General features: G+C 30.3%; 1 protein-coding gene across 2 annotated transcripts in view; it reads left to right on the top strand.

The window, feature by feature from the left end:
• The window catches only part of Cht5 (Chitinase 5), a 40,367-nt gene that overhangs the window by 15,662 nt on the left and 12,178 nt on the right, over nt 1-12,527 (top strand). For both annotated transcript variants that reach the window (XM_088227950.1, XM_088227949.1), the window contains exon 2: nt 10,123-10,191. In XM_088227950.1, the coding sequence (XP_088084076.1) occupies nt 10,131-10,191 (61 nt within the window). In that variant the 5' untranslated portion in view covers nt 10,123-10,130. The remainder of the gene's footprint in view (nt 1-10,122; nt 10,192-12,527) is intronic.

Here is a 12,527-nt window from a genome sequence, read left to right as displayed (position 1 = left end):
ATGGAAGCGGTAGAATTCAATTCAATTAAAGTCGCGAATTCTCAAAGGCAAGATTTTTTTAGTTACATTTAAACCGAGACCCTTGGGTCTTAAAATGGTTTTCGAGTATGTGGAGTTATAGTTGGCGCGTACGCCTACCGTGTTTGAGCCCCCGAGTTCAATTCCTGGACTGGCGCCTGAAACGTAAGGCTGATTACATTACCTTCATGTAAAAAATGATAAAAATATACTGCATTTGGTTAACAAAGACTAAAAATATCATTTTGATTTATTTTACTTATTACTTGCTTGTTTATATAATAAAAATTATTTTAACTTTTCATTTTTGTCAACTATTTTTAATTATTAATTACTACATAATTTATTAAAAATACATAGTAAGGTACATTTTTATTTTATTTTCACAATAATTCATTATTTTAACTGTAGAGTATTCCTTTCAAATACTTCGTCACCGTTATTATTTCTTTACTTCACCTAATAGGCATACCAATCGTAGCGTATCTTGACCATGCCGGAAATCGAACCCGAGACCTCTCTTACACCATGCGACCGACACGTACTAATATGCATAAAATGTAAGTCGTTTCTACCCACTGACACTGCAGATTTTTTTATTTTAAATATCTAAAGATGTATTATATACAATTTTAAAAGAAAATGGGAGCAAATCATACATTTTTTATGATCTCATTATATTTAATGAATAGACTTTATTTAAATTTGTAGGTGTACTGGTGGATTTTTATAAGCTGGCGCGTGCGCTATACTTACACATACACATTGTGTAGTATCCGTGAATAAGCCCATGGTTTGACATCGCACGGCATACGCATTATGAAAATAATCTCTGTCTCTCTCGCACTCAGAAGCGCTTATGAGTGTGACATAGACAACTATTGCTTTATTAGTTGGTATTGATATGGTACTACAATATTCACAGGATGCTTCTGCGTTCGTCTGAATTTCGCTGCGATTCTTAATAGTAAAAATATAATATATACGAGTATCAAGTTATGGATTAAAAACACTCTTTAATAAATATGTAGGTATTTTCATTTAATCGAATCATGAATAGGTCGATTATGTGGTGATGGCGCTTTCACAAAACTTATACAAAAACATTTTTAATGTACAGAATACTAATTTAAAAAATCTTGCTGTTACATATTGTTATAAAAAATGTTTTTAAAAATCTCTTTTGGATTAGAGAGGAAAAAAAACAATTATTCAAGAAAATGTCATATATTTACGAGTATTTATTTTTAAACAAGCATGTTTTTTATTTAATATTTTGTGTCCATCATAATAATAATTAAAAGAGAAAAATGCACAGTAAAAATTATATCGGAAAAAAAAAGGATACACACTTATTGATAAACAATAAATCTTTATTTATTTACTTAAAACAATCTTCACAACTTTGCATTTTAGTTCTAGAGTAATTGACTATAAAAAAAAACATATTTTAAAATTTAAATTACCCCTTGTTCTTGGAAGTACTATAATTAGTAAAATGCAACATTTAAAAAAGTGATTTGAAAAATTAAAAATAATGAAACAAAGTCTTTTAGTCAATTAATATTACATTTTCTTGTACCCATTGTATTTTTGTTATATACAAAACCATATAATCTAACACCGAATTTTTTTAAAAGGTAGCACATTTGGTTAAAATTTAATTCGTTTTTTTTTTAATCAACATTCTGTAGATTTTAAATGCGTTAGTGTAAGTTTTCTGAACGCACCAGCTTAAGTTAAACCACCAGTACACGTTATTATGAAGAAATTCTCATGCACAAAGATAAGTAGCATGTACGTCTTTATGGTGCCATAAAGCATTAAAGGGCTTACTAGATGTTAGGATTATGTTGTACCACTTTGGCAGTAGTGACTACATTAAGTACGCAAATCGCTTGCGTTTGAGTTATTACGAAATGTTTTATTCTTTTTAGGGCAAAACAGAGCACACAATTTGATTCCTCGGATTCATTACGTTTGTTTGTATAACGTTTTGATGCTATTATGAAATGCATAAATAAATATTTATTAACTACGAAACTATACTAAAAATATTTTCCACTTCGAAAAATCGTTTTTTATTTGGGTTTATTTATGTATTTATTCACCTCGTGGTCAAACGGTTAGCGCGTTCGCCTACCATTCAAGAGGAAGTGAGTTTGATTCCCGACGTTGTTGACATGAAAAGCATATTTAAAAGGGTGTTTTTATTCTAGAATATATAATATTACTAGCTGACCCGACAGACGTTGTCCTGCCCGAACGTTGGCTTGCCTTAGAAAAATACTTTTTTTTTGATAAGTAGGTACCTAGGAACTTGTTTGTGATTGAATTTCAAAACTAAAAATTGTCAATATTAAATTTAAGTAGGTACTTGTTTATGGTTGAATTCCGTCCAAGCTGCTAGACTTTGGAATGAGCTACCTCTTCATATAAAAAATGCACCTTCTTTAACCACCTTCAAGAAACATCTGAAACATCATTATATATCCCCAGAATCCTGAACTCTCTGAATTTTTACTGCTTTTTTTTCTTTTCAAACATATTTTTTTATACCTTTTCTTTCCTTGGTTCATTTTTCTCTCTCCTTCCAAACTCATTATCTGATCCCACATTACCCATCATTTAATATGTATAACAAAATGTACTTTTTAAAATTTTCATTTAATGTTAATAAGTACAAGCCTTATATCCCAATAAAAAAAAACAGCTGTTATTTTGAATTAATTAGGGTTTTTTATTATTTTTAACACATGTGTGTATATTTTTGGTTTTTTAGTACAAAATTTTGACCAGTCTGTTTTTTGATTGGCTGGAAGACATTGCTTTTAGCAATAAATCCAGCTAAGTACTTATTCTTCGTACTTAATGTTTGGAATAAATAAATAAAAAATAATCCAGATACGAGTCGGTACTAATACAGCGCCCCAATTCACTACGGTCCGTATAAGGGTAAGAATAAAATTATTTGTTGAAAATTTTCCTAACGTTTTCAGTTCTAATTTTCTTTTACAAAGGTTTCTAGTACGTGAATTTTTATCTGTTGTTTTATGATATATACGTAGGGTACATAAAATATACCACGTATCATAAAAGGTTTTTATAACTCCCAGAATAAAGACACTCATGATTCATACCAGAATCATGACTTGATGACAACGCAACAACTTGATAATATGTATAATACAAAATTACAAAAGAAATTTAATATGTCAATCTTTTTTTTGTTAGGTTGACTACATTTTTATGACCGGGCGAATCCTATGGTAAAATATAAATAGTTCATTTACCTTCTATTGATTTCCGTTTTAATCAATACTGTATACATAACTTGTAATAAATAATAACAAATACTTTTTGTACATATACGCGGTCTGTACCACACTATGTCTTGGGTTCGATTTCTGGAAGTGTGGACGTGAAATATTGATTTTAGAGATTGTTTAAGCTGCACTGTTTTATTGTTCCTGAAGTGTAAGACTGGTCACCTTACCTTCGTTTAACAGATAATCAAAATATACGGCCTTTGGTCAGCAAATGTAGGGTAAAAAATTATGATGTTATGAAAAAGTTCTTGTTTACTCAAACCTGCTTTTATTTATTGCCAGAATGTCTCATGAGAGATAGAAATTAATTTAGAAAATAATACTTATATTTTAATGAAAAATATATAAGAATATTTAATTTCATGCAATTTACAATGCGAATCCCAAAGAATCACTTAGAGATTGACAGTCACAACTTAATACGATTATGTACACAAAAATACTTATAATTTTAAAAGGAATAGAGATTTTTATAGGTTTAATACAAGAAATAAAGATAAACTTGATGTGCCCTCTACAAGACTTAAATAAATTTGTAATTATTTTGCCTCAAACTCCATACGATTTTACAGCAAGGAACCTCTTGAAATTCAGGCTTTGTCAAAAAAAATATTTGAAAGAGTTTGTCAAACATATGCTGTTTAGAAAGAGCAACTATAGAGTCGAAGAATATTTGCAAGACAAAACTTGGAATTAGATTCGTGTTTATTGATTTTAGTTTGTTGATTTTAATTGTGTTGTTGATTTGAATTGATTAGTTTTTTTAGTTAAATTTACTGATTGTTAGTTGTATTATACAAGTTGTAATTAATTGACGTTTATAAGTTATTCAATTAATCCTATGTAAAGAATATACCAAACTAAACTAAGTTTGTATAATAAATGTTTCATCATTTTTACGACAAAATAAAATTAATAATGATAAGCAAGTAGGAAGAGAAGTATGATACCTACTTCTCTTTTCATATATATTTTTAAATTATTAATTTATTAAATATTTCACCAGAATGCATTATATAAGTGAATGAATAGTGTATTTCTCTAGTATATTAAAATAAAATAAAATCACCTTGTTTTTATATACCACTTGTATTTTTATAATTTGAAAACCAACAAGTTTAGTTGTAATTAACCCTGAAGAAAGCATAGTATTGCCGAAACTAGTTGGTTATCAAATTACAAAAATATAAGTGGTACATAAAAACAAAGTGATATTATTTTATTTTAACATATTAAATAATAATGTTCCACAAAATAAGTGCTTCAAACATAAAAAAAAATATTCCCACTGGGAAAACCCCGAAAACACTTTTTACATATTTATTTATTTATTATATATACGGCCTAAGCCAATTACAACAGTTACATGAAGAAACATAAATGCAAGAAACTGAACAAAAAGAACATAAAACTATTAAGCAAAGACAAACAAGGGCAAAACAATAATTGTATACAACCTATTCAAAAAAACGAAAGACCTAAAACTTTGAGCTAAACCATGCCAATCCAACTTCATCCCACACTGTTTAGTTGCGAAGAGATCTACGAAAAGCCGAAAGATCTATCCCAAAAAATTCCAAGTCGTGTGATGAATTGACTAATCTACACATTCTGGACATTGGGGCATAAAAACCAAAGTTGCTCTTAGAAAATTTTATAAATAGCAGATTTTGACTTCTGGTGACACGGTTGGGAACATGAAAAGAAATTGATTGCAACAATGATGGGACATCACTTAAAGCATTAAGTATTTTGAAAATGCATATAAGGTCCATCTGAGTTCTACGTCTCTCCAATGAAATATTTAATAAATATTTGATTTATACTGTTGATTATAAATATTTTGACAGATTTTTTTTAAAGGGTAGTGATGTCTTAAAATGATTATTTATTTCCTTAGAATCATTTTGCGTTTGTGACATATTTTCAATTTCTATTTATACATAAAACTGAAAGTGAACTGTGTTGAGGGTGAAATTCGCATTCATGGTTCGCCCTTCGTCCCACGTGACCGCGTTGCACAATTTATGTAATATGTCACATGGCTTAATAAGACACGTGTTCTCCACTCTGTTTACTTTTTCAATATTCTCACTAAGACATAATCTAACGAAGTTTTCCAAGAATAATTTTATTTTATTTCGAAATAGATCATGATAACAAACACTATAAAGGCGTATCAAACAAATGCCACAATGCATTTTAATTTGGGACGTCTGGTTTTACACTTATTTTGCTATAATAAATATTTATAACATAACTAGGCGTTAATTATGTAAGTAACAAAAATATTAAATAATTTTACAGAATTTCACCAGTAAAATATCTTTGATAAATACGATTCATAAAAATTTTCATTATCATCATTTCTATATCCGCACCCGGTGGTGCATAAGGCACTGCATTGTAGTTCCAACTGCAGCGTATATGGATCGTTTTTGTTACACGAAAAGTAAGGTGATCAATCTTACACTTCCAGTGCCAGACCATGGCAGTGCAATTCTGCAATGTAAAAGCACCTTTAAAACAAGTCATTTACGTCGACTATGCCAGGGATCGAATCCGGGACCTCAAGCACGAAAGGCAAACGCGCCAACCACTTAACTACGAGGCGGATTTATCTTAACTCATTTACCTTTTTCGGGATGTTTACCTGAGAGTTATCCATTGAATCTAAAACGCTAGTTAGGGATTCTAGTTATATTTTACACACAGAACAGTATATTTAAAAATAAAAATAAATTATATAATTTTTATTTGAAGCACGAACAATATTTTGAGTATGTCAAAATGTTTGTAGGCAGGTTGGATTTCCCTCCTTAGGGAGTTATTAAGTAGTGAACGGCCGGAGACGAGTTTCGGCCGCGGTTACGGCCAAAAATTGTCCGAAACTTTGGCTCAGCAAAAACCTGCGGTTGGGATGTGTCGGATTACGTTCGGCTGTACTCGCGTGCATCGTATGGCACGTGACTCTTTAACTTCTAAGATCTTTCGTATTTATGTTTTTGTAATTCCTTTATAGTTAATAATTTTAAGTTCCTATAGCGTATATTGAAGAACTGTTACACATAAGTTTTATATATAACGTAACAAAAAAACAAAACGTGCTAAAAATAATATTATTTAAATTTGTTGCAACAGAGAAAACAATTTTGAGAAGAGAATATATTGAAAAGGAAACTCCCTAGGGAGGAAATCCAGCCAGTCTGCAAGCATTTGAACATACGTAAAACATTTTTGAATTAACTACCTGGTTAAAGAAAAAGTATAACAATTGGAAAATTATTTTCAGGCGTTGCCTAGTAGGTGAATTGGTTCAGCCGGATGTATCTCACCTACATTATAAAGGTTTCAGCTCTTTTACTTCACAAAAGTCAACAGATGGAAGAGTTGGGGAAATGCGGATGTTTATACATGGGCAGAATGGTGAATGTTACACAGTGTGTAATGTGGTCACTTAAACCAGCCAATGACAGGTCATAAGCCCTGTAAATGCATTGACTTCCATATTTCCTTCTCAAACATGTTTTCCTTCTCTGTTGCATTAAATTCGAATATGCCAGCCAGTCTGCAAGCATTTGAACATACTCAAAACATTGTTGAATAAACTAATTTAATCATTAAATTTATGCGCTTTATTAAATTGTGTATTTTAATGAACTCGCACGGTGAAACAATAAAAACGCCTAATTTTGGGCGTTTTTAAGTAACTTTTAATATATTTCAATAAGTTTTGGTTTTAGTTTCGGCCGAAACTAGAACAGAAGACAAAATTCGGTTTCGCTGTCGGCTGAAAATGTTCTTTCGGTCGGTCACTATTTTTAAGACATTTTTTGCAACAGAGGGGGAAAACATTATTATTTATTTATGTTTTATTAAGTTAGTTCATAACATCTTAAGAACTAATATAAACTTTTAATAACAGTATAATAATTATAATAACAATAACTTTGGGAAGGGAGTGTGAAACTTTAGTTATTTACATGACTAGTGACGTGTCATTGACTGATTCAAGTGGCCACTTTACATAATTTGTAAAATTCACCATTCTGCTTATGTTTAAACATTCACATTTCTTCTACTCTTTCATCTGTTGACGTTTGTGGAGTCAAAGAGCAGAAACCTCAATACATAGATATGACTAAGATAGCCTTCAATATTTCCTCTCTTTTAGTTTTTTTTTCCTCTCTATTGTAAAAAACTATTTTTATAATGAAAAAATATTTAAAATAGATGTTGTGTTTACATACACTATGGATGGTTTAAGTCTAAACGATCATAAGCAATGTTTATAAAGATACCTACTAATAATTTAATATTGACACTGTAAGCACTTTGAACCTATATAAAATTAAAGCTTAAATCTCACTTAAACTATTACGTGACGTGAATGGCGTTGGTTAAAATTATTTAATGTACACCCTCTACAGTACAAATGTTGAATTATTAATTCATTTGAATATTTGCTTACAGCAAATACCCCGAAATTACTTTGGGTGTGATTCTATCTAAGGGTGTTTTTTAAGCGTGACAAAACTTTCAATTCAAATAAAAGAATCAAATATTTGCTAGAATGTGTTTGTTGAATGAATGATAATGATATCTGATAAATGATGTCCTCCGCGACTTTCAATAATTACGTAGCGCATTTTTTCGATACGATTTTTTGCCACTTTTCGCAATAAATCCTGCGTGGCTTCCATTGCTTCATGATTCATTGGTTTGTTTCCATAGACTATGGGCTTTACATAGTCCCATAAGAAATCATTCAATGGCGTCAGATCACAGGATCGTGGAATCAACAGGTCCATTTCTTGAAATAATGTCACCAAACTCGTCACACAGGAAATTCATGGTTTCACGAAGAGTCCTATCTTTTTATTAATTGAATACTGATTTTTTTAAATAAATTTTCGCAATCGGCAAGCTTGGTTCAAGTGTACGATGTTTCATTATTAATTTCAGTACTGTTAGAGCACATTTGAAAAAAAAACCACATTAATTTGACAAGATTCGGTATATTACCAATCGAATGTTTTATCACGATAAAAAAACACCTATTGCAATTGGTAACTGCTGATGAAAATAAGTAAATTAATTTGACATCTTAAAAATAAACTTATAATATCAGAAATCAAACACTGATTTGAGTCTACTGCAATTGTAACATAATTCATCTATTAATTATCAAGTTTAACGAAATTTTTGTTTTTGTATTTTATATTTGTAAAAATAAAATAAAGTGTTCAGTAGACTCAAATCAGTGTTTGATTTCTAATATTATAAGTTAAAATATTTAGTTCTACAAAATAAACACCAAATCAAGCAATATCTTAAAAATTCTTACGTTCAATTTCATAAAGTATACTTCATTCATTTCATGCATTTATTTATTTTTACTTACTTTGAGAACATTACAGAGTTTCCAATTAATTCTCAACACATTAAAAAATATACATTTCAGATTTATTAAATAGAAAAGAGAAGAAAAAAAACATGTAAAATGGACATACATATTGCCCTCCTAAGAAAAATTCCACTATCATGAAATATATCGATATCCGAGGCGATACGATTAAATAACACGATTGCTCTCCCTACCGGCATAACCATTGGCAGGTTGATTCTGCATCGTGGTAGGTAGAATAACCTGTGTTGCCTTTGTCGAAGATAATTATCAGGGACAAATAGACCGAATTTATTCAGAACATCAGAATTATGTATGCGACCACCAATGAGTTGTAAAAAGTGAACACTCAAATGAATATTCCTTCTCCCCAACAATGATTGGTAGTCCAGCATTCCTAGTAAGAAGTCAGTTAAGAAAAGCCACGGGTAAAATCCATACTCCCTGATAACGCAGAACGCTGCACCCTCTCTATCATTAAGGAATACGTGGTTTAATTTGGCGACCAAATGATGGAACTAAATTACAAGCGACTTCTGATCAAGGGATTATACAATGTTTTCAGAACCAGAATATTTGGAAAAATCTTAGCATTTCGAAGAACAAATCCAAGCATTTTAAGGGAGTTACTACGTAATGATATTATATGTAGATTAAATGATAACTTATCGTCAAACAGCACCCCGAGATCCCTGGACGTCGATGCTCGTTCAAGCTTTACTCCATCCATGATATAACGGAAGTAAATTGTTATGGACGCTCTTGTATACGACATGACAAAACATTTAGAGACATTGAAGAACTGTTTGTTTCGTTTTACACTTTGAGCACCGGCCGAATACATATAGAATTTACCCTGTGCCCGGCCCATTTTTGTGAAATTTCATGCTTTGTGAAGTGTTTCTTAAAAGTGTCATAATTATGAAAATACTGGGTTAAATCAATTGACACTTATCATATTATTTTGAAACAATTTTTAAGTCATTTTTGTCTGATGGTTTTTTCAACATTGGCCTTTCTGAAGAACCACATTGCAATGTTCGCACATACACCGGGTCTCACTCCTTTTTTGTGCTTTATATCCCGGAGCCGTGTAAACACGTGATTATAAACCCCCGCGTTGTGTCTCGGTCCCGTGTTTTCACGTAGTTTACCAGCAGCAAAAAAGTACTAATAAAAGTTACCAGATGTCAATAAAATGCACTTTTTTAGACAACTGGTAAACCACGTGAAAACACGGGACCGGGACACAACGCATGGTTATATAATCACGTGTTTACACGGCTCCGGGATACAAAGTGCTAATACACTAATAAACATTGTTTATGTTAAAGTAATCGTTATTAATACCTAATTTATTTGTTTCAGAACTCAAGATGGGTTTATGTTCATATCTACCGTTAGTTGTATTAGCCATCGTCGCGACTTCGGTATCAGGTAAAAAAAACTGTTTTGCATTATTTTCATCGGCCTAGATTCCTAAATAGAAGGAATAAATTATTCACTTTTTTTATTCAATAAATTTGTACGTTCAAGTTCAAATAATAGAGGCCGCATTTAAAGACTTTTGTTGAAGTTTTATTGTTGTTATTATTTTAGATACAATATGAAAAACAAATATACAAAATTAATTTTAATGTTCTTTTTATTGGAGAAATCTGTTCTTGGAGGACTGTACACTCGTACAGTGTTCAAAATTTTTGCAATGTTCATTTGTCGCTCAAATATTTTTTATTCCTTTTATGCTAATTCGCCTCAGAAAATTTTTGATAGGTTTTTTTTTGTTTGTACCACAACAGGCCAGGAGGCCCGGCCCAATTACAGTGGTGAATTACATCGCAGAACACCCAGGCTTGAGAAAAATCACATTCTTTATTTGCCAAAACGTGATCAAACTAAGAAGGATTTCTAATTATCAAACGTGATATCCAGTCTTTTGTCTACAAACATTTGGACAAACTCAAATATTGAAACAAAAATCTTCATGATATAAAATAGACTTCATATATCCAATTGTACAGAGATTTTTTTTATTTAAAAGATAGATAAAAAAATAATAAGTGTTTATTATATTAGTTTTATATCACCCGTCGATGGGAGGAGTGCTCTCCCGAAACTATAGTTGTGTTCTTGTAAAAGAATAAAATTGTGTAACACTGATAACAAAGTTTTATTTTCATAATAATTTAAAAATAAACATTAAAAAATACAATCTAGAAATCAATGTCGGTGGAATGAAAAAGATTGTCATACGGACGCGCCTTTATTTGCCAAACAAAGGTAGTAAAATTAAAATCATCATAAGATATGATTTCAACATCAGTGTATAATTTTTGACGTATCGTTTATCTCCATTCAATTCAGTAAAAATAAGTTTAGTCGAGGTAAATGATACATTATAATAATGTGACTTTTTGGGTTACCGTAGAAAAATGTTAGTTGGGTTATCAATTCAAATTCCCAGCTAATAATCGAGACACGACGCACATTATTTTAATACGGGGTGTGTCATGTCATATGAATATATATAAACAAAAAAAAACTTTATGCCCTAGCAATTTAAAGGATAATACAGACAAACTTGGTTACAGCAATCACGAAAATAGCAAGATCTCGGATGTAATTTTCTCATTAAATTTTTGTGTTCTCTCCGGGAATCAAACCCGGAACCTTCCGTGTGTGAGTCACGCGTCTTGACCACTACACTACGGAGGCCGCCGGTTTTGTATTATCTGTTAACTTAATTTTACGGGGAAGCTTTTTAAAAAGTTTAGCAGAGAAGTAGTAATCTTTGCTCCTTTGAACAAATTTTGGGGTGATTTTCATTTAGTTATAAGTAACCGTGTTGTAATTTTTTTTTCTTTTATTCGGGAAACTTACAAATGGCATAGTTTTATAGTATACAAAATAATACTTAATTCTAATGGACCAGTGAATTTTCTGTATTGCTATGGTAATACTTTTTTTCGAGTGAAAAAATATTTTAAGGGGAAAAAAACATAACTGAAAGTAGTTGAAGAATTAAATCAAAATTCAAATCAATGTAAAAAAGTTATGTTAAAAGCATTTAGGCAGTATTTACATGGAATTTAAGTGGAAATAATGTTGAAAATGAAAAGAAAAAAAAATACTAAAATTAATTAAAAAGTAAGATTGCAAATAAATAAGTATAAAAAACATGCTCAAAAGCAAAAAAAAAACCCTTTTTTAAAAAGGAGAAATATATATAAATATATGTAAATAATTTTTTTTAAAACAGACGTGATGCAACAATTAAATAAATAAAAGAAAAAGAATTCAAGTTAATATAAAAATAACTTTAAAAATAATAACATATCAGGGTAAGAAAAGAAATCCATCATATTATTTTAAAAAGCAATTCTGAAAGAAATTAAAAGTAGTTTAAAAATATAAAAACGTGCTCACAGTAATTAAAAGAAAAAAAAACAGTATTTCCAGTTATCTTGAAAATTAGAAAAAGCAATATTAAGATAATATTTTGAACTAAAGGTTGTTAAAAAAATATTAAAGCAATATTAACAGTAAAAAAAAGGAAATTTTTATTATTTTACTAGATAGAGAAATAATTTTATTTGATGTGCTTTAGCGATATTTATCGTATTTTTCGGACCATAAGACGCATTTTTTACTCTGAAAATTCAACAAAATTGGGGTGCGTCTTATGGTCCGATGTGTCTTATCGTCCGTAGAATACGATAATCTAAATGATTAAATAACATCACAAAAACCTACAAACTTTGAATTAAAGAGCA

Source organism: Micrasema longulum, unplaced genomic scaffold (assembly GCF_059751315.1).
Source record: "Micrasema longulum isolate JH-2025_06_02 unplaced genomic scaffold, ASM5975131v1 h1tg000548l, whole genome shotgun sequence".
Taxonomy (NCBI): Eukaryota; Metazoa; Arthropoda; class Insecta; order Trichoptera; family Brachycentridae; genus Micrasema; species Micrasema longulum.
Note: the sequence above shows the minus strand (reverse complement) of the source record. Positions and strands in the feature narration are given on the sequence as shown.